This window comes from Argiope bruennichi, chromosome 8 (genome assembly GCF_947563725.1).
Source record: "Argiope bruennichi chromosome 8, qqArgBrue1.1, whole genome shotgun sequence".
Classification (NCBI taxonomy): domain Eukaryota; kingdom Metazoa; phylum Arthropoda; class Arachnida; order Araneae; family Araneidae; genus Argiope; species Argiope bruennichi.
The window spans coordinates 4,885,830-4,910,497 of NC_079158.1; the positions used below are offsets into that span (position 1 = coordinate 4,885,830).

Here is a 24,668-nt window from a genome sequence, read left to right on the forward strand (position 1 = left end):
AAAGACTCCACTTAATATTATGAAATAAAAAATAGCTTAATTCATTATTATAGAATTACCCTAGAGTAGAAGGATCTTCTAAAGGAGACCATATTAGATTAGGTGCCATAACAATTGCTATGTTTTGTGAAGACATCTTGTTTGTATCCACATTTTCAAGCACCTTAGACAAGAATTTTATAACATATCTGTAAAGAAATAAAACTACTAATGCAATAGAAGAATAATGCATTATAAATAACAAGTAAATTATAAAAATAACAAAATATTGACAATAAAATAATCCTCTATAATTAATTTCTTCCTTATAAAGACTGTTTTAAAACTAAAACTTGGAAATCTCTTTAAAAAAATAAAGAAAGTTAGGATTACAACTGCAAAATGAATTTGCCAAACAAAATAGCATTTATGTATTCTAAAAATTATATTCCTTAGCAAGTAAATTTACCATTAAAATTTATACTAAAACTATAATTTGATTTAAATTATAAAACTTGTAAATATTTTATACAATTCATAAGTTTTTAAATTTCAGTTGTTAAATGTTCACCAAAACTATTTAAACTTCTCTTAAAAAATGCTTAAATTCAAAAAAAAAATGTTGCATATTATTGCATCTGTGAAATATTAATGCAAATGTATATGATCAGCATCTTTTAATTTTGATTAAAAATTTGTTTTTATCCTTCACTTGCATGGACAAATTTAATTTCAAGGTAAATCATTGAATCTGTAAGGCATGTTTAAAAAACTTTTATTCAATATCAGTTAAATATTTTCTTCTTCCTCCAAAAAATTTTTTAAAACAATGAAATTCCTATAAAAATAAGGGAAATAGAAGTTAATAATATCTTAGTATTAAATACTTGCATTTTTACCAAAAAGTATTTTTTAGGGTGCTGATGACAGAGTGATGCTTTTTAAAATGATACAAAGTACAAGGTGATTGAAATTAAACTTACAGTGCTCAAAAACTTGATTCCTTTTCCACTTCAAATTTTTAATTTCAAATTCAAGTTTTGAATTTGAATTTGAAGTTTCAAATCTTTCCACTGATGATGCCATACAGCTTGAAACTATATAAGCTAATAAGCAGTATATTTAATTTCATTATAAAATTTATACAGATGGTTTAAAGAAACCATCCACCCGCAGTTAACATGCCACGAACCAAGAAAAAGCGAGCATTGATTGAAAAATTGATAATCTACAAATATGAACACTTTTATCAGAATAGAAATACTACTTCAGTTACACTCCATGTTTGTGGGACAATGTAAAACTTAAGGAAAAGATTCATGTCTGTAAAAACAGTTAAAGACAGGAAAATTTGAAAAAAAAAAAAAAAACAGTTCTATGGATATTGCACTGGGAAGAAAACGACATGCAATGGAGATGACTATTGCAGAGAACATTGCAACAGCTGAAGCATCTACAAGTTCTTCATATGTTACAATCAAATTCCACACAATAACATGAGCACTGGACATTGACTATGCAAAAATGTGCATGATTTATTGAAGAATTCTGAAGTTGTACCCTTACAATATGTGTTTCCTACATCTTGAAAACTGAAAGATTATTCTGTGTGTCTTGATTTTGCCTTGAATTTCTTGAATTTTCTTATAGACAGAAAAGGCTCATTTTCACTCAAATGGTGCTGTGAACACAAAACTGACATATATAAGGTTTCACCAATCCTTATGTCATGCAACAACAGCCACTACATTTCTAGCCGTTCATAGCTTAGTGTAGATTTACAGCAAATTTCATGGTTAACCCATATTTCCTGGAAGAAGTTGTGTTGAATGGATTCATTAGATGTATAGTCACCAGAGACAAAACAGCAGACTCCTGAAGGATCATGTAGTTTCGGAATTAAGGCAAGAGGCAGCCATCACAGATTTAATGCAAGATGGTGCAACTGCTTACATGGGATGTAAAGAGCATGAATCAAATTCACTTCCTTGGTAAATGTGCCATCTTGCGTACTTTCCTACCTCAATAGTCAGCAGAGATAATAGATCTCACCCCATGTAACTTCTGGCTGAGGAATTTTCTTAAAGATTGTATTTATCAAAGACATGTAACTAAAGAGCCAGACTTGAAATCCAATAGAAATTTCTCATTCATTTCCACTGAAATGTTGCATGTCGCCATTGAAAACAAGATGGCATGGTTTCAAGATATTGTTAATCTACAAAATATGCATATAAAGCACACAGGTGAGCAGATAAATAAAATATTTTTTGAACTGTTCTTTTTCTTTTCATTTTATTACAATGCCACTTGTAGGCAAAATTTCAAATTATTTCTTTTTGATAGAAAAATCAGCCCATGGTCTAAGTAACAAATCTATGAAGTTTTATTTGGATCAATTTTGTAGAAATGGAGCCACAAAAATCAGAGTACTGTCAATTCAATTTTAATCACCTTGTACTAATAATAAATTTAGAAAGATTTACCTTAAATTTTTGAAATTAACTATTGGTAATTTATGTAAAACTTGCCACAATGCTTGCAACTTGGCTTCAAAATCGGTAATTCTGCAAAGAAAAAAAATATTATACACACACACATATATATATATATATATATTCCTTAATTTTTATTCAGTGAAAGAAAAGGAAATCAAGATTTTAAAATCTTGTAGAAATATCAGAAAAAAGTTTTAAAATATTTTATAGTGTTTGTTTAAACTTTTAATTGAATAATGCGCATACCCACAACAACAGAGTTGTTACTGTAGAGGAAGTGATATGAAAATCCCCAATACAAGCAATGGTAATAAAGAGGAAATTGTTCTTAAAATGACTTAAGCAAAGCAATTAAATTTTTTTTTCTTGTTTTTCTTGCTAAATTGTACATTTTGTGAAAATTCAAGAATTATTACTTTTAAAATTTATGTGTACTTACTTTTTTATTTCTTTTTAATTTAATTATAAATTGAAATTAAAAAATAATATTTCTACTAAGAAAACCTATTCCCACAATTAACATTTTAGAGGTACTTTTAGGAAGAGTACATCGGAAATTATGAAAAGAGAAATTAGCATCAATGGCTTGTGGCGGACAAGGTGCTTAATTATTCAGTAACCTGCATGACTAAGAGAAATTTCTGTGAATTCCGAAGGAATCATTCAGCAGAAATGCCAATCCATAAAAAAGAAAGCAGGTATTTAGAAGCAAGCAAGTCAAAAGTAAAACTATAACTACCTACATTTTCATTATCTCATGCATAATTTTATTAATTTAGTTATTGTAAAGGATATACCTTTAAACATTTCTTGATCTAATTAAGGATGAAACAGATGAAAAAGTATATCATTTAAGTACAATGAAAAATATCACAACAAGAATATAACTGTTGAGACAAATGCCTACACATAATATAGCCATATTATCCAATAACTACTTTTCTTGGTGAAAGTTCAAAAAATGAATGAGTTCTTAAGTTATGGGTTCATAAAAATTCAAATCCACTAAATTTCCATGAAAAATCGACAAATATAGCAAAGTAGCTTAATTCTCAATTATTTTTATAAAAGAAAAAGTACACAGTGACGACTTAAAATGCTGCTTTTACATAGAATTATGAAAATTGCAAGTATGGTATAAATTTAAAAACATGACATAAAGATAGAAACATTAAAATAAAGATTTATGAAATAAAAAAGATTTCAAATAAAAAAAAAAATATTTTTAATTAACTGACACATACTATTTTCAAAATCTTACAAAATTGGCATTTTCTTCACATAAATAAAAACGAAATAGTTACTACAACTAATTGAATAATTGAGTAAATTTTCTTCAAATTTTGCTAACAAATATCATCAGGTACAAAAATTATGAAACTAAAAATTTTTTTTATTATTATTATTAATTTAAAAATTGTTGACATGCACAAAAAAATCATTGCCTATATTTTGTCATTCTGAATATTACTGACAATTTAAATCACTTTATTTGTTTGCTGATTTCAATATGCAATTCTTTTTTCAGTGTTTAAATTATACTATATGAAATTTATCATGGAGTTAAGAGGGAAAAAAATCAGTTCTTGGTGATTTTTAAAAATTATTTAGTTATAATCATATATTTTCAACAACCGCTGAAAACTAAAAATCATTTAGAGTAAATTGTGCTCTCCTGTCTATTAATTCTATCATAGATTTATTGCTATGATGTGAAATGAGATATTTTTAATTTCCTCCCATGACAGCAAATTTGATCTGATAGCAGTAGCATGTGTGATGTTATAAGTATTTTTTTAAATACTGTTAACTACACAGGAGTCTGACCTATATATATATATATATATATATATATACAGTAGACTCCCGATTATCCGCGGGCGGGTTATCCGCGCCTGCCGCACAAAGTTTTTTTTTTTTTTTTTTTTTTGACTGATTTTTTCAAAAAGGTGCAGTTTTACAGTTATGCTTTTGTAATTACATAATACATTACAGTATTAAAACAGTACATATGTATTAATTTTTCTGCGTATCCTTGACGCCTCTCGTAAATACACAGCACTTTTCTGTTTTCATTAACAAAATGCAATTTAGGTTAGTTTTGAGTGATATACTAAAATATTAAGCGTTAGTTAAACATTTCCTGCTGTTTATTTTACGTTTTATTGTACATAAAACGATTTTTAAAAGTTGGAATGACTGTTTTCTTTTTTGCTATACCCGTTTTTAGCTTTTTTCGGATTATCCGCGATTTTTGTTATCCGCGGCAGCCACGCCACCCAATTTCGCGGATAATCGGGAGTGTACTGTATATATATACTAAGTCATAAAAAAAAAGTCTTCGTGAAGATTTTGTGACAACAAATCCAATCATTCAATTTTAATAGAAGAATTTTCAACCTAATCAATACTGGAAAGATCAATTAATATGTTATAATTTTTCACATGTGGATCTTATTTTCTAGGAATTAGTCTCAACATTGAATCAATCAAACAAATATTTTTATTAATATACTATAAAAATCATTTCATAAATAAGCAAATAAAAGCCAAGTTCTAGAAATAGTTCCAAATTCCTTGCAGATTATCATCAATAGAAGTACTTTAATCAAATCCTTTAAGCCAAAAAGTGAAATTTCTCTTCCTAAATCTGAAACTTCATTCTGTAAACACTGGTAAGACTACACAATTAAGTGTTAAAAGAAGAAGAATGATGTCAATAAATTACATACTTAGCAGCATTCATCCATTCATCATATAATGCACTAGTAAGAAGAGGTTCTGGAAGTTCTCTTAAGTAGGATTTCAGAGCTCCTGTTTAAAAAAAAAAAAAAAAAAAAAAAAAATCTTTTCAAATAGCATAACATAAAATTTAACAGTGAAAAGAATAAAGAACTTTTCAGTCAGTTATTTCATTCATCTTTCAAATTCATAGCAAATTTATGTATATATATAAAGAAATATACTAAAGCACAGAAGGTATATTGCTATGAGCGCATAGAGAACATGAGTTAAAATACCTTCACTTTTTATTTTAATTCTTTATTCTAAGCAATCAAATATCAGTTAAATTATTCAAGGTTACAATGATAAAGTTAATAACTAGATAGAGATAGTTATGTACATATTATAAACTCAGTTAAATAGGCTTACATTTTTTTCAACAAAATTTAATTTTAAGTACTGGCTATCAATCTTTTTTATAAAGAATCTCCATATTCACAATGAAAAATATTTCAGTACTCTTTCAGCACAATTTCTCAATACTCAAAAATGTATATTGTATAATGTATATATAATGTATAATAAATGTATAATGTATTTCTCAATACAATAAAAATGTATATTGTAACTATATGTTCTTACCAAAACTTGTTCTTACATTATCTTTAAATATTATTTAATAAAAATATCTCAAGAAAAGTTGTTAACTTTTTCTATGATACATTAATATTCAAACACATAATTCTAATATCTAGTTGCATGTTGCCAATGTACAGACACAAAATGCAAAAAAAAAAAAAAAAAAAAAAAAAAAGATAAAACTTCAATTATATCTAATGGCTTGAAAATTAGAAAGAAAGCATCTGTCAAATCAAAAAGAAATTTTTTATTTATAATATTTCTGATCTGGATTTAAGAGTGAAAATATCTGATTCTGCAGACATTATATTAAAGTAAAAAGCAGAAGTTGTAAGTCAAATTAGTCTACTAAAAAATATTACTCGCTAATAAATCAAAGTATGCTAAAATTTTGAAAATTAAAAGCAAGTATGAAAGTGACATTTCAACAAATAATTATTAAGTGACATTTTCTAAAAATCATTTAGATGGATTTTTTTTTAACTAATTATAATATCAGTGACAGTTGCTTCCTCTCTGTTCCCTGTGCCTTCAATCTGTTGTTTCCAGCCTGTGTTTTCTCACAAGTATTATAGACAGGTTTTTTGTTGTTGTTGTTGTTGTTGTTCTTTAGTTTGTTTTGTTGACAAGTAAGATTATCTGCAATTTCTTTTTTGTAGTTTATAAGATACCCCACCTGGCAAAACAAATTCAGAATTCATTTTTTTACCACTTGATAATGTTGTAATCATGAGCAAAAATATACAAATGAATATGGATTAATAACTAATTTAATTAATCTATTATACAAAATAGTTAAATATTTCTTAATTTAGCTGCAATGAATACAAAAAATTACAGACAGAGAAAACTGGTTTTCATATTTGAATCTAGCATATTCAATATAATCAAAAACAGTTCTAAGATTTCAAATATCAATGATTTATCCTTGTATAATAGATGTTTGAAAATTCTTTTAAATTGCAGAGAATATTGTAAATACAGCAAATTACAATTCTTATACATGCAAAATTTCAAATTATTTAAACTGTGGGTAACAAATACAAAACAATCAACAAATTTTAAATAAACAGAGAACAAAATAATACAAGAAAATTAATTTTACTACACAAAACTGATTTGTTCAATGAAATCAACTTATTTAAATAATTTCTTGCTTAAAATATATAAACATGAATAATGCTAAAAAATTTTAATAAAAAATAGCTTTAAATAAATAATAATAAAAACATCTTCAACAAACCTGATACAACATGAGGATCTCGAATAAATTCAACTAAATCAGGTTCAATTCCTGCATCAAATGCATTCTGAGTGAAGAGACAGAGATTATAAATTAGAATATATAAGAAATATTTAAACCGGCAGAAAATAAATTATAGAGATTAAAATTTAATTACAATGTTGCATTGGTACTAAGATGTAGAAAACTATAAAAATAACTTAATTAAAACTAATACTAAAAAAATGACAGCATTATTTATACAGGAAAAAAATTAAATTTAAATCAATCCTTTAACACATTCAAAATCAGTGAAAGGAAAAGGAAGCAGTATCCCAGGCCCATGCGTTCCAAGAGTGTATGAACACACTGGCACGGGAAATTTTTTTCCACTAAGCCCAATTTTATTAAAAATTCATATAAAATCATCACCACAATTACATACACTGAAATTTACAGTTTATTAATGATTGATAGTATCTGAAAATACTGTAATTGTCACAATATATATAAAAAAAATGACTGCAAAATTTAAAGAAAATGAAATAAATTAAACCAATCCTCTCGAGAGAGCAAAAAAAGTGTAATTATTTATATGTTTAAATACATGGATCAAATTTTTAAAAAAACTCAGAACCAAATGAGAATATTGAAGGTCAATGTTCTGTGAAATATTATTCAAAATTATAAATGGACTTCAACCACCATCTAGTGCCATTAAAAATTTAAATAAAATGTTTCAAATTGAAATCATATATACATGATTACTGGCCCCTGGAGTGAGAAAAGCTTGTCTCACATACGATACTGTGAGCCGTGAAGGAAGAATTGCATGATCGTGGTCCTGAACGGGTTAAAACAGAGAGAATCATCACAAGAGCATGTTCCAAAACCAAAGATTTAAAAAAAAATTTATAAAGGATATCTATGTGAATTTTGATGGGATTGGAAAAAAATTAATAATTACTGATTAGAACAGAATATAAATAAATAAAAATAAATATGACATTGCAAACTTTTTATTTAATGTAGAAATTTGAAATAATGTCAAATAATTTCCAACAATGTCAAATAATAAAACAAATAATTTCCAACAATAATGCATATTAATAATTAAATTTTGGCAAAAAATTAAAAATAAAAGACAAAAAATTAAATATATAAAAGATTATAGTGAACATTTTTACTATAATTTTAAAAATGAAGACTAAAAATACATTAGTTTCTAACCATAGACATCAAATCTCTCTCATCTTAAGAAAACTTTTAATCACTGGTAAGAACAAAAATAACAATATTGTACAAAACATTTCATGGTAAAATATGACTATTAAATACATGTCTTTTCTTAACCCGGCAGAACGCGCGCTGTGAAACGCAACACGAGGACGCGCATGGGGTGTCAGCACACCCCAGCCATAATAAATGGCATAAGACGAAAGAAATCAATGGAATTCTATAAATTAATGAATTTTATAGTAATTATACCCTTTTTCTTTAAAAACGAATAATAGAAAAAAAAATTCATGTAAAAAAATAATGAATACACTCACCTTGTTTTTTTTCTTGTTGAAGGGACTTTTAATGATATCGACTCTAAAGATTTTTTTCTTTTTTGCTTATAATTTTCACTATAATCGAAACTTAACGCATTATTGTGAATAAAAAGAGTGATATTTATTAAATTTTCAAACTTATTAGGGTGTACATGGATCAGAAACATTAGATTGTTAGCAGTTTGTACATACTGCTTCAATTACTGAATGTTCTCGACATATATTTTTTTCACACTTCAAACACGTAGTTTTTGATTTCTTGTCCTTTTCTTTTGGACACAAGTAGCATCTACGGTAGCTTAATTTTTGCTTTTTTGCTTGTGGTTCCTCCAGAAACTCTTGTTGTTTTTGCCTTGATTTCATATGAGGTTCTAAAAGTGAAAACGCTAAATCCTTCAAGAAATGCCTCCTGTTTCTGAATTTTTCAGGTGGGGTTTTGGTCGATAACAGCAAGATCCTTGAATTTATTCCAGTAATGTTTAGCAGTGAAAAGAATATCACCATAGGCCACCGGTTAGATATTCTAGCAACAGAGTAAGATCCTCCCATTTCATCGACAACATCTACTGCTCCTTTCGTCATGTTATAGAATGTTATTACCTCCGGTTTTTTTAAATCTCCTGTACTTTCGTCAATGTGATTATCATTATGCATGATTGACAGAAGATTTACACAATTATTCTTTTTCGTCATGTAAGAAAAAATCATTATATTCTTTTGAAACCCGAAGAGAGTTGTATATTCTTCTCTATTTTTATGCGAGGCGAATTCAGGCGGGATAACTTTTCTATTCTTACGTATTGTTCCAACAATAGAAATTTTTTGTTTTTGTAAAAATTCGGCTAATTCATAACTGGTATACCAATTATCTGTGGTGACATTTCTTCCAGAATTGTATAATGGAACTAGCAAGCGTTTAGCTATTTCGCAGGAACTGTTATCTGTCTTGTAAGGGCCATCTGGCTGCTGACCTGCATATATTTCCATGTTGTAGGTGTAAAATGTCCTAGAATCGACCAAAGCAAATATCTTCAAACCATATCTTGCTGGTTTCTTTGGCATATACTGTCGAAAGGAGCATCTGCCTCGAAAAGACTCTAGTTTTTCATCTAATGTTACGTATTCATCTACATGATATGACTTCTGACAGTTCCTGATAAAATGTTCAAACAAGTTTCTTACTGGAGCTAATTTATCAATCTTTCGTCTGTCATTCCGAGTTTTGATATCATCAAATCGCAAGACACGAAGTATAAAAAGAAATCGCTTATAGTTCATAGTTTTACGGAAAATATCTAATCCTGTGCCATCTGTCGCCCATAAGTCTCTAACATTCACATGAGAAGATTTGTGCAATCCAGCTATATATAATAGTCCTACAAAAGCGCAAAATTCTTCTTTTACTAAAGGTTTTGCATCTCTTTCTCTTTTGAAATTACCAGAAATACTTTCTACATAAGTATTAGTGCTTTTCACAATCATTTCTATTATTGAATCATCAAATATCAGTCTCCAAGCATCGATTGGCGAAGTAACATGTTTAGAAAATTGCGTATTGCCAGGCAGTTTTTTGATTATATTTTGTACAGGTATGCGTTTCTGATTTCTGAAAGGTTCTTTCTGCCACTTTGTAGTTTTATCTTTTCCGACAAAAAAGCTAGTTTGTTCACAAACTTCATCATCTGAAAATCTGCATTCTTCCTCTGATTCAGACTGGTGCTCGCTGAAAACGTCTTCATTATCTGAATCCTCTATTTCTTCTTCAGTGGTTTCTTCATCTGAGGAAACCTCTTCTAATAACTTCCGAAGTCTTTCCATTTCTTCATCATAAGTCAAACGAGGAAAAGACCGAACTGAACGACTGCAGGAAGCCATGCTATTGCACTGAAAAATTCTAACACGACCGCGCGCACGGGGTGTCAGCACACCCCAGTTCGATCTAACAGTCTAAAAATAGTTCCAAATTTGCGGTTTACTTAAACTATCTGTGGAATGTGACCTTGGAAACAGGTACTGATAGACCCAACCACTTCGGTTCATGGGGAGGGAAGGTAGAAAAATATTTTCAGGTGTGGGGTGCCAAAACACCCCGCGCGCGTCCTGCCGGGTTAAACCAATCATTCTCTTTCTTTAGCAAAGTCCTAAACTTAGAATTTTTTCCATTATAATTATAATAATTAATTATTAATAAACGCCAAAGATATAAATTAAAAACATCTCTACTATTTTTTCCATTTTAATGTGTGATTTTTAGTACAATAGTTTTTATTGAAAAAAACAATGCTCACCTTCAACTTTTTAAGTTTTGAAGCACTTCCTGCAATACGCAGCAATCCCTGTGAATAAAACATCAATTTTCTACAATATGCATTACAATAAAATTGAGAAACGAATAAGTATAAGAATAAAATTTACTTCTTCTAAGATTCCATACTCCAAGAGAAAGGAAATGCTTGTTTCTATAACTTGGGCAATTTCTCGATTTGTTACTCTCAGATGCTCATCCAGTGGACAACCATAGACAGGTTTCTGGGGAAAGTTATCTGATAAAAACAAAAATAACCCTTAATGTTATAAAAAACATATAGCAAATATAGTAAAATAAATTCCACTTTTTTATTTATTTATTCCCATTCATAATCATATTATAATGGCCATCATATTATTTATTTAGACTTTTTAAAAATAAAGAAACCAAAATAATTTATTTCTAAAGAATCAAAATAATTTATTTTAAATATTCATACTTTATCAGCTTGTCTCAAGAACTAAAATAATTTAAGTACTTTAATTACATTAATACACACTCAAAATAAAATTCTTAGCTATCAAAAGGCAAAATACTTTTTTGCATTTTCTCAATTGTTTAGTAAATTATCAATGGCTTACTGAAGAATCAATAATGTAATTTATCAAATTCTATTTGCTTTAATTTCAAATATTCAAATTTTTGAAAATTTTAAATTCATCAAATATAAAAATAGTAATTAGTAAATTCTAGAATGCAAGTCCTTTTTAAACTATTTTTTAAAATATTATTTCAAAATAAATGCATTATCAGAACAAACAGAAATTACTAGATATTTATAATATATAAGGAACATGGGAATTCTAACAGTAGATGATCTACTGTTCTAGTGAGTTAATTATTTCTTAGATAGTATCACAATTCATTGAACTTTTGCAAATTTCTTACATTCAATTTAATAATGCAGACAAAGGATGTTTTTTATTAATTAAAATATTTTGCCCAGTGCCTATTTGTCACATATTGTGAACCTAATTTCATTGACATAACTGCAATGGTTTTTAATAATGAAGAGAGAATTTGTAATGCTTTTGCATTTCAAATTGGCAGAAAAAATCATGTCATAATACCCCCAGCTCTAAGAAATTCTTTTATTTGAGCAAACTGAATACAAGAAATTTGCAAACTCAATTAGGCTGTGTATACAGTGTTCATAAAAGCAACATCTAATAAACAACTAGAACAATAGATCATCAAATGAAAGAATACAAACATTTTATTATTTTTCGCATATATAAATCACAACCAATGGTACTTGTTACTGATGAATTTTCGACTTAAGTATATGCCACTTGGTGAACTTTAGTCTTAACTGCATATCAAACTGATGAATATAATAATAGAACTAATATGATATTTTTGGTGATTGATTGCGGTGATTGTTATACAAGTACCTTATTTTCAATCAAAATTATTTAACAAGCAATATATAATTAATTTAAAATAACATACTAAATTCATTGCTAATAAAAATAACTCTAGTAAGATTAGCAGTGATCATAATAGCATTAATTTAAAATCTAACTGCAATAAAATTATTCATGCAAACAAAAAAAATATATATCTTACGAATGTTTTTTTCTAATACAGGAAGAGAAGCTTCAAGAGCAGTTAAAGCATTGCGGTGGTAAGCAGCTTGCAACTGATGGAAACTAACAAATAGCTGTGCTAACTGTGGTTCTTTACTGATGAGAGAAAACATTTCAGCAGCTAGTAAATCCTGTGCGAGACAAAAAAAAAATTATTATACAAAGAAGAAGAGAATCCAAAACTTATGAATGATCGGGGGAAAAAAATTAATCGCTTGACATATTAACACCCTCTGATTTCTAAATATTTTTATCTGGAAGTGATATTAAAATTTATAAATCAGTGCATTTGCATTATAAAGATAAATGAGTATATATTTTAGAGCTTACAAACATCATTGCAAGTTGTATGATGCTTCAACATCAGTGATTAAGATTATTGCAAATCTCAATCACTATAACAAAAATACTTTGCCAATGGCAGCAAAGATAAATATTAGAATCCCTTCTTGAAAACAATTTTATAATTTTAATTCTATAGATTACTCCACAGCAACTAAACATCACTCCATTATAGGCAAAAAAAAAAAAAAATTTCACAGTCCTGGGGAGGGATCTCATTAATGGGGAAAATTCAAGAGATATTCAAGTCAATTTTTAAGAAATTTCAAAGATTATAAAATTACATACTTTAGGCATAAAAATGTAATAATTACATACAACTGCATTTGCTAAATTTGAATGTGCATATATATATGTGTGTGTGTGTGTAACACATATTTTCATCAAAGTCGAGGTCGAATAGAAAAAAGACACTTTATTTTAAACCTTGATGCTTTTATTCCATCCCGGGAAGCATAATTTATGTACAAGAAGCACTGACAAACTGGCATCTGTTCACAAGCAATATAAAAGCAAAAGAGAGCGAAAGAGAGACTAATATTTTTTCTATTATTTATATACCATGAGATACTCGCAGGGATTTCTTTGCACGTGTCGATTTACACAAAAGGAAAATAAGCATATTTTAAAAGAATTTGCTTAGCTCGACAGTTTTTTATCCCTTTACTCAGAGTGTGGAAACTTGTTGATTTCAGGAATTTACAGAACTTGTGGTGCATTAATTTAAAAAAATTATGGAATTGGATCAGGAAGTATGTGAACATTTTAGAATGAAGTCAATATGGGTTGAATTAAGATAAAGTTTTGGAAATTAACTAAGCTTTAAATTAGATTTTAAAATATCATTACATATACATAAAATATCATTATATGTATGCACTCAACATTAAAAATCAGACGTGACATTATTTTCTTGCTTGCTATTTCTAGCTGCTTAAGTGAAATGTACTAAGGATACTTGTCATTCTCATTTTGCAATTAATTAGTCCTAACTACAAAACTTGCAATTGAAAATTCAGTTTGAGGGTGTTCTTAGGGTTCACAATCACAATATAAGCATCATTATCATTAGTCATTTCATGGTTATTACTAACACTATTTTCAAACTTATTATTACTGAATGCTTATTTTATAAATGCATTTACACTTCAGATGAAACAAATTCCATTTAAATGTCCACAAGAATTTACGTTACCTTCGATCAATGTCATGAATAATGAGGTAAATGGAAAAGAGATATACAAATCAACAACCCATCTAGAACAAATTTTAGCCAATTAGTCATATCTCATAACTGTTTGTCAAAATTTACTCACAAAAAATGCAATGCAAAAATATATGCACATTGGCAGAGTCCTTAAGATTAAAATAATTTGTTTCTTTCCAGTGGGGTCTCCCCTATACATACAGTTTACCAACATGCCAATATGAACTGAGCAATAATTTTACTAACAGAAAAAAAAAATCATTTACAAATACAAAATGAAATCTCTGCATCAAAATAAGAAAAATTCTTGAATGAAATCAAAATTGCATTGACTTTTAGTTCACCAAATATAATAAATAACTTGTGTGCATGTTAGCTCAATGCTTAACCCATAAAAATAGGGGGGGGGGGGAAGTAGAAAACTGATCCTTATCAATTTTTTTTCTTTACTGTATAAAAAAAATGTTGTAGAGGATATTTTAAAAAGATAGTATGAATAAATTTTGTAAATTTTAATGGCAAACAGTTTCATATACATCAAACTGTGTAAAAAAAAATACTGCCCTTTTCTTCTTTAAAAAATTTTTTCAAAAAAAAAGTGTACCTTTAATATATCAAATAAATGAATTTCTCATGTTTAATATTGTTTTTAAAGTATAGAGCATTTTGTTGAATGTATGGAGAATTTTAAACAAACACAAAATTTTAAAAAAAATGTTTAAAAAAAGACATTATTAGCAATAATGTCCATTTCATTTCATCCATAACATCCATTCATAAGAAGAATTTAATAATCTGTGTTCATAATGTTTAAAAATAAACAAAAAAATGTTTTGCAAAAAGAATAGCAATAACATCCAATAATTTATAATTCAACAAAAAAAAAAAAAAACTCCAAGAAAAAAATAATTATTGTAAAATATTTATTTAATTAAAAATCAATTGTTTTGGAATTATAATAATGAGTAAATATTTTAAAACCAGCTTTGAATATTAATGCCTAAAATTCATACTTTGGCTCTCGTACATGTGGTGGATTTGATGCTCGAAGGAAAAAACGGAAAGCGGGGAACAGTTTCATATATATCTTTTTAAATAAAAGAGACCCATTAAAGCTTAAAATCATTACAATAACAGAAGCCGAGCTTTAGTTAGATTATCTTTTCCCATAGTACGCAAAACCATTTTCATACTATGGGGAAAAAAAGTAAACAAAAATATTATGTATTTATATATAAATGCAATAAATTAGATATGGTAGTTAAACCTTCTCTTCCATAGTCTGTTTTAAGACTATCAGTAAAAGTTTGATTTTCATTAGTTGAAAAAAATGTTTCATTCTACTTATGAAAAAATACCTGCAAATTATCATGTTCAATAAAAATTACCAATTTATAAAAAAAATTCCAGTTTTATAATAAATTTCCCTGATCTTTCTCGACGTCATGGAATTCCCTGACAATTCTCGGTTTGCTAGTCAACTGGCCACCCTGTTTAAGGCGAGTCTTTTTAAAACAAAAACCTCCTATGGAATAGTATAATCAGAATCTTAATTAATTCTCACAATTTTTGAACCAGCTTTTGATTTTATAAATATTTAGATAAAAACAATTTGATTCTTGGATCTACAAATTCCTCAGCATTTTGAGTGGCACAATATTAAAAAAATAATAATAATTGTTACATATCTAAATACATGGCCCTGACAATAAAATATTTTGCATCTAAATTATTTTCTCTACATAGAATTGAGGAATATCTAAACCCTTCTCAAATTTAACTGATCATTTGTTATTTTTCATTTCCAATTTCTTCAAAGGCCTCAGAAATATATATATGTCTGTGATTGAAACAGAAAGTTTTCTGCAATCAGTACAAATTTAAATACCATTTTATAGTATTTTAATAGAAACCATCTTCTTTGAAAGTTTCAGTGCAAAGCTGGCCACATAAGTTAGATTTTGTATTAATAGTCTTACCCTTCTCCCCATTTTTCCAGAAGAATAGAATCAAAAATTTGTCATCAATAAAAGTGTTTGCAATTCCAAAATGACAATAAAACTTAACACAAAATTCCACAAGTGGGTACCAAATATAGCAAATAGCATCAATGAAAATAAACCTCCAATTGTAGATCAACTTTCAAAGAACAATTATTCTGACTTTCCTTTAAATATAATCAGTAAGCTAATTATATTATACTGTGATGTTGTCAATTAAGCCTTAATTATTAACCTTACGTCGGGCGCAATGCAAATCCTAACACGATCGGGCACAATTCATCTAAGAGATTAATGTACCCAATTAATGCAATTTTTGAATGTATGTTAAAAAAACATATTAAACAGAACTTTTCACTTACATTTGAGTATATTTAGTATGAGTATTCGAGTATATATGAGTACTCAATTAATGTGACTTCATCTCACAGATTAGTTGCGCCCAATGGAAGGTTAAATACAATTTTAAAATCCACATTTTTTTAAAAAGCCAATAAGTAGGAAGTTTATCAATTATTAAATTAAATACTAATTTTTCAGCCTTATATATGCACTAATCAATTAGTTGACCAAACAATATTTTAAATGTGCCATATTTTGACACAAATGCAAAAATACTGAACACATAAAGACTTAACATTTAATATTGCTGTTTAGTAAACATAAAAATAAAATCTTGCTATAAAAATAAGCTAATATCTCAAATATACAAAACAAAATGAAAAATAAAATTAATCATGCTATATTCATTACTAGGTGGTGCCTCAAATACTTTTCTGTACTAAATTGGTACATGAATTATTTGCTAGAAGAATCTAAGAAATGCTATTTATAGTCATTAAGCCTTCAAGCACTAGATTTTCCATGACAGGAACAGTTTTCAAACAGTCAGTGATGTCTTTTATATCTTATGCCAAAACAGCAAAAATGGACAGCCATTCTGGCAGAATATTAAAAATGATTGTATAATTTTGATCAACAAGAAATCTTCAATTCAATAGATAAAAATCAGATTTTTGCTATATTTAATAACAAATGAATATAATTTAAACACAGGGAATTTGTCCTTTTTGATGTACTCAATACATCCTTTCCCACATTTTGATTGAATGCTCAAAAACAACTACATTCTCTAGCTACTCGATTCTATAAAAACTAACGGGCAATTTCCCACTCTCTTAAATATTTAGATAGTCTTCCTTCCTTGATGGCAAATCTTTGAATAAATAATATACATTACATAAAAAGAGATCAATATAACATATGGATATTATTTTACAATCTCTACATGATTTGTTGATAACAATGCAGGCTAAAATATATTAATTAACAATAATGAAAATTTGATTTTATCTTTTAATAACTTATCTCTAATTAAAGAACTTCCAATTTATTGATGGACCATCCATAAATATACATAAAACTTTACTCAAATCCAATTTTCCCATTATAAAATTCTCAGAAAATATCTTCAGTTATGAAATGACCCATGGAAATTGTAGCCACATATCTAATTTCAACCTTTTATTAAGAGCGTGGCGGAGGGAGGGGGGGGGTCTTTTGCTTGTCTTTTCATTCTCAAATTAAATGTATAAATACATTTGTTTCTTTATAAAGATATGTTAAAAGTTTAATTTCCAAAGATTGTTCACTGCTTCATCAAATATTAGATTATACACATCAATCACACATTTAAATAAAAATGGCTTTAATATATGACGCAATACTAAATGAAATTAAATAAAAGCATTTTGTTGGCCCACAGCAGAACAAACATGAAATCTTCCTGAAAAATTATATGAATAATAGCTTCCATGCACTTCAAAGATCATTTCAGTCTTGCATCTAAGCAATAAGAAGACACAATGAATGGCATAATAGTATTTCTCTATCTACTGGGTGTATTAAGATTCCTTGATAGCTGTTATAGTAATCATGCTTGTTCTCTCTCTTCCTCTAAATTACATACAGAGAGAAAAAATTGCACAAGATAGAGTTCCTTTCAACACTTTTTTTTTTTTTTTTCATTGGTGGAATACCATAAATTAGGAATTTCATTGGTGGAATACATAAGTTAGTATTTTTTTTTTTTTTTTTTTTGTCCTCGTCTATTTTTCAAAGACATTCATTAAAATTCATCTATTTTTCAAAGACATTTCAAAAATCCAATGGAAAATCAAGTATTTTTCAGGGATCCCAAGTACAACAAAATAAAACACCAGAAGTTTTCCAGGATTTTCAATGATTGTGGAAATCCAAATTCCAATTTTACCAGATAAAAGTTAGCAACAAATTTTTAAAGACACAGCATTAAATAATTAATTCGGTGTACTAATAAAGAAAGCAAATTATAATGAAATCAACAAGATTTTCATAGCCATGTATCTACTAATAAATATTGAAAAATCTGAGATTCAGAACAAAACAATGCATTCAATACTTGCAATTAGAGAAATGTTTCTCTCAGAGAGAATATAAAACACAGTAGAAAAAAATAAATTAAAAACTACTACAAACAGACTACTACATGAGATTTGAAAATTGAATTAATTTATATCATCAAGAACAAAAGAAATTAGAAGAGCTCACTCTGCACTGATCAACTTTCTGAGAAGCATCCTCTAATTCCTCCTTCAAATTATCAACCTTGCCCACAGTGTTGAAGTTGTTATTGACTGAGGCTTGCATGCTGTGCTTCTCAGCAGTTTGGAATCTTCATGTAACAGACAAAAAGAGTTGATGAAATGAAGTTTTATAGTATACTCACATAATAGTTTCTTTAAAAACTGTTACATGCAAAATAAATATTATTCTTCATAAATCTGCCATTTTCTACAAGAATATAAAAACTTTATAAAATACTATATACCTTGTTCGAGCTGAATCCATGTCCAATACTAATTTACCAAGCTGCTTGCGCAGTTTATTAATGTTGTGTATTTCATTCTGGAATGATATCAATAAATATAAGTGATTATATCTGAATGCAAATAAAATTTAATTACAATTACCAAAAATAAAAGGAAAAAAGAAAAGAAATATGAATATTTTTAGAAAGATGATTAAAAGGATTTTTTTCAAACAAAATATAAAATCTAGTGTTAAGAAATGAAAATCAAATATCAAAAAAAGCAAAAAAGTAGAGTAAAATATAAACTTCGAAAAGAATAAAAATAAATTAGATCAAATATCTCATATATGCCAATCATCAGATTGAAAATAATGGTTCAGATATGCATAATAGTTCATATGAAAAAAATGGTTATTCATTATTAAAAATGATAAATAATTCAAGACAAAATATGAATACAAATATATATTTTTATCATACCATTAATGTTTTATTAACTAAAAGCCATGCATGCGACACTTAATTTGAAAGATAATAAAAATTTAATTAAACAATCAAAATCTATTTTGTGATTCTTTAAATACTTTTTTTTACTTAGTACTAAACTAGCCGGTTCACCAATCTTAATGCTCGTTAAAATTTTAATAATTAAATATTTTATGTAACTCCTATTTTAACAGCTTATTCATCAAAACATTTTAAAGCTAGAAATTTTGATAGTCACATAATTCGTTCATAATATTATAAAGGCCTTCAACCATAACAAAATATGTATCTCACTAATTTCCTGTTAACTCCCATAGAATTTATGCTTTAAATTAAAGTGGAAATGGTTAAATTGCAATTAATATGAGGAAATTTTTACTGAAACAAAGCATTTTTTTAAAAATATGAGTACTGAAAACAGAGTCACTGAGTATTTAAACTAAACCTTATGGGCAGTAAAGAATATCTTTCTTAATTTATGTAATATCTCAAGAAGTTTCCTACAAACTTTTCTCAGATTCATCATGAACAGATCAATTAATTAACAATGTTTAGTTTTAAATTCATAAAACTCTAAGAAAATAAACAGAATCGTTTAAAATAATCGGTCGAAAACAGATTAAGCCTTCAAAATGGCCGTATCCATTGTCAACAATCAGAACATAATGCGCATGCATAAATTTTTCTACGCCAGTTGGGGTAACGCTATGCAGATTAGAAATTTTTTATTTCCTTTATTCTGTTTCATTTTAATTCAAAAGTACTTCAGAATGAATCTGAAAGATCGATTCATTAACAATTTTTAATTTTAAATGCATCAAACATTAAGAAAATAAACAGAGTCATTTGAAATAATCGACCGAAAAATGTTAAGCCTAGCCTCATTACTGTTGGAAAAAAAAAAAAAAAAAAAAACTGAAACCTTACTCATTTGGAAAAATGAAAAAGATTTTTTGGCGGGAAAGTTAATTTTTAATTAATAGTTAAAATTCTAATTAAAAATTCAAAAAAAGGATCCCCAGGTGCATATTCCCGACCTACAAGGTATACATGTACCAAATTTGGTAGCTGTAGGCAAAATGGTCTGGCCTGTAGAGTGCCAACACACACACACACACATTGAGCTTTATATAAGTATAGATTAATAGAAAATTTTCCATAAATTCCAAATAACCAAGTTATCAAATACAAACTACCTTAATTATTAATTTGGATGGAACATTAATAATTAAGGTATTAATCTAATGTGATTAAGTAATCTTTTCTTCTTAATCATATTAAAGTTAAAAAAAAATTAACAATAAATATTCTTCAAGTAAAAGGGAAAATAAAAGTTACTCACATCTAATACAGAAGAAATAGGTTTCAGTACTAGTTTTTCAACTTCATTATTGTGATCTAAAAGCTCAGTGCCCAATTTTGTTTGTACAGAAGCACATTCACGTAATGTATCACTAAAAATGAAATTTAATTAGTGAAGTTTATAATATTAAAATATTGACTAGTTATTTAAAATACCTATGCATATTTGTTTTAATGCTAGATAATTCAGAGAAATTATACTAAAATTCATTAACATTTTAAAATGCATGCAAAAAAGGATTCAAAATAATTCATGTTACCTTGAAACACTCATTTATAGACGAGAAATATCAGCAAAAGACTATGATGATTCCGTTCAAGAGGTCTAGTTATTGCAATAGTCCTTACGACATGATTTCAAGAAAATTTATGCAGATCTTAAATAATGATTCCTAGAATCCCAAACCATCCCTCATTCAAAATTATATCGATGATAAATTTTCATCTTAAGAATTGTTTTAAATTTTAATATGGTCCACTTCATTTTCTTAAATTCTATTATTAAGAACAATCTATTGAATCATGCTGTAATAATCAACTCGATTACAACTTGGAATCAAATTTCGATGAAAAAGATAAATTATTTTTAAGTTAAATACAATAAGTCAGCGTAGAAATTTTTTTCTTACTGTTTTCTGAACTATTATTATGTGGTGAGTCTAATCAAAGTTGCCACTCAAATCTTGAAAAAAAAAAAAATCTCTCCCCCCCCCTCTATTTTCTCCCTGTACATATATATTCAAGATATGAGGAAATGCATGAATAGAACATGTGCTAGTTTTAATGTAATAAGTGGAAAAAGCAAGAAAAGCAAGCAACAATTTAACATTATTCGAAATAATAGCATATTAAAAAAAGCTTTATATTTACATGTAAAAAAAGATAATTTCTCATTATTATTATCTAGAGTTTAGCAAGACACAATTTATAAATTTGGGCTGAGAGTACATTACCTCTCATGCTCTTTAACTGTTAGTCACACAAAATCAAGGACTCAGGTGAAATAAAATACAAAACATCTTTGTTATCATGATACAAATTATTTAATGATTACTTAACCAAAAAAAAAATGCATTACAAAGCAAGACTACTTTTTTTTTTTTTTTACTTATTCATCTTCGTCGATTCATGCATTTGGACATCAATTTCTGCAGATTTTTCAATCAGTTTCATGGAGCTAATCCTTAACAAATTAGGGTAAGACATTTTTGTATGGCTTAATGTACTTTTAGCTATTTTATTTTCAGTGAACAAATGTGAAAATATTACCAATATATCATTGAATGCTTTAAAAGTCAAATATGGCATAACAAGTTTAAATGCCCATAAAAATCCAGCTTTAAATTATTGTTCTTGAACTAAAAAGTTTGAAATCGGTTTATTTTCAGATGTTAAATTATGTTTTCAAATTTGAAAAGTCATCTTTTTCGGTATTTCTTTTAGGTACTAAGTTCAACATCAACTCTTTTTAACTGGCAGACAGTCTTGTATGTTTATCAGTTTTGGCATGACTAGTAAGTGTCTGTTTTTGTATTTAACTTGGACGTATTATCTTCTTACAAAGTGAACAGTACACAATAAATGGATTTTGCAAAACTTCTCAAACCCATTCAGCAAAATCAGGATTTTTTTTATCCATCCAATTTGTATTAAATACTTATTTTTAGCAGCTCATTGTTTTTAAAAAATTCTCTAATCCACTTTGAATAAGCTCACAGTTTCTCAAATAATAAATAAACCATCCAATAAACTCAAGTATGGTAGGCCAAATATTACTATGCTGTTTCCACAGACTGAATGTTCCTGCCAAAAAAATATATTCTATTCTTTCACGCAGTTATAAAAGTCTTGTGCAAGCTTATTAGCTGTAATTCAGGAATCTCATGGAAAAAGAACAACTGTCTTTTAAATCGAAACTAAACTGATCTATACAGGAAAAAAAGAGAGAGAGAGAGAGAAAGGAGAAAAGTACAGAGTTTCCTCATTACACAATCGCAAATGGTATTGTTTCATTTTTTGAAGTTGTAACTACAATATTTTATTCTTGCAATCTTTAGAGATCACCTTCTTTTAGGTGGGAAAAAATAAATAAGAACCTTAAAATACTCTGCATTTTCTGGGTATTTTTAGACAATTTTTAAATTTCCTGTGTTTCCCAATAGTGTGGCAACCCTGCTAATGCCTTTGATGTAAAGATGAATTCGCTCAATATTTTAAAATGGAGTAACAAATAAAAAAGAATTTCTATTCACCTCAGGAAACACAAATATGTTCAATTAAATTATACTGCTGTAAATTTACTTTTTGTTTTTGTCATAGTTCTGTGTTTGGCTAAAAAAAATGTCATGAGCATTTAATCATTTTTTTAAATTTTACATAGAATTACAGCTATCCAAAGAGCAAAAATATAATGGTTACTTCTTCAAAGTTAATCTCTTAAATTCAGTTTCGGCTCTTATATATGGCAAGACATATGAAAAGATATATATATATATCGTCATTACCCCAACACAGAGTTCTTAGAAAAGCTGCTTCCACTCTCTAGCATTGATGTGCCAAGAAGAACTTGAGGTATCTTCCTCTGTAGTAATGAAAAAAACAGGAAATATAACTGAATACAAAAACTTTTCAAATTAGCTTAAAAATCTTTAAATTAAGATGTTAGTTAGTTAAAGAGTTTAAGATATCTAGTAAACTTTTGCAATCATAAAAGAGATGGATTTATTCTTTGCACCATAATTAATGGAGTTTAAGGCAAATAAACAAGATTCATTTTCAGATCAAATTATTTCCAGCATTAAATTTTTTGTTTTATTTGTTCGCTTGTTTTGAATTAGAATAAAACAGCAGCACCCATGCTTTTAAAAAACTTAATATTTAAATGTAAACTGAGAACTATGAGTTTTAATTAACATAGTTAAGCCATTTTCTGATAAATAAGTAAATATTTTTTAATATTTAAATAAGTAAATATTTATTTTAATGACTTAAATATTTAATAAACCTTATATAATACAAAAATTTCTAATAATACGTAAAATGCACTTTAATTATTATTTATTCTAACTGATTAAGGCATAACTTTCTCTAATTCATAACAATAACATGTACAAAACAAATGAAAATTTTATTTTACACAATTAGACAGGAAAATCTGGGGAAAAAATTTAATTTGTGGCTTAAAAGCTCAAATTTATATATAAAAAAATAATATATTTTAATATACAAAAAATTATATATCTATTCTTATAGATCATTGAAAACATGATTATTCAACAATATAGTCTTTTTTTCAGGACAAAAAAGAATAAATTTTAAAAAAACTTATCAATCACAATACACAAGCACATTTTTTTGAAGAAAGAATTTTAGTAAAAATTAAATTAATACCATAAAGCTATGTTCTTGGATGTTGAAAAAAAAATTTTTTTCTTCTTTTAAAATTTTGTATTATATATTAAAACTAAACAATTTAATTTAAATATATATAATAAAAAAAATTCTTCAAGTCATTCTATCATTTACGAAAATAAGTATAGGTTAAATCATGTTTTTGTTTTGTTTTGTTTTTAATAGCACCAAACATGTCCAGAGCAATAAGCGACAAAAATAATCTTCACGACCTTCATGGCATAATTCCATACATTTTGGTAATTAACATCCTGATTAAAAAATGACAATGGGCTTAAATCTACACATTTTAATAATTACAATTCAAAATGATATTTTATACTAGCATTTAGGCTTAATGTATTTTGCTGCAGTCAAAATGGAAAGTGACCATCAGAACAGTCTCAAATTGAAATACATAGAATAATGAATGGAGAAACCAGAAATCTTAGCTTTTTCTATATTATTTTGGATTTCACATGTGTGCCCATAATAATTACAGTTCAAATTAGGGA

At 27.4% G+C, this 24,668-nt stretch overlaps 1 protein-coding gene across 1 annotated transcript in view; it reads right to left on the minus strand.

Annotated features, from left to right (window-relative positions):
- Positions 1–24,668, minus strand: part of LOC129981076 (rho GTPase-activating protein 17-like) — a 45,938-nt gene that overhangs the window by 18,105 nt on the left and 3,165 nt on the right. Inside the window, exons 3-13 of the mRNA XM_056091723.1 lie at positions 23,268–23,344; positions 20,744–20,855; positions 18,934–19,010; positions 18,654–18,777; positions 12,496–12,646; positions 11,034–11,161; positions 10,907–10,954; positions 7,084–7,150; positions 5,210–5,291; positions 2,466–2,546; positions 60–188 (exon numbers count right to left, since the gene is read on the minus strand). Of these exons, the coding sequence (XP_055947698.1) occupies positions 60–188; positions 2,466–2,546; positions 5,210–5,291; positions 7,084–7,150; positions 10,907–10,954; positions 11,034–11,161; positions 12,496–12,646; positions 18,654–18,777; positions 18,934–19,010; positions 20,744–20,855; positions 23,268–23,344 (1,076 nt within the window). The remainder of the gene's footprint in view (positions 1–59; positions 189–2,465; positions 2,547–5,209; positions 5,292–7,083; positions 7,151–10,906; positions 10,955–11,033; positions 11,162–12,495; positions 12,647–18,653; positions 18,778–18,933; positions 19,011–20,743; positions 20,856–23,267; positions 23,345–24,668) is intronic.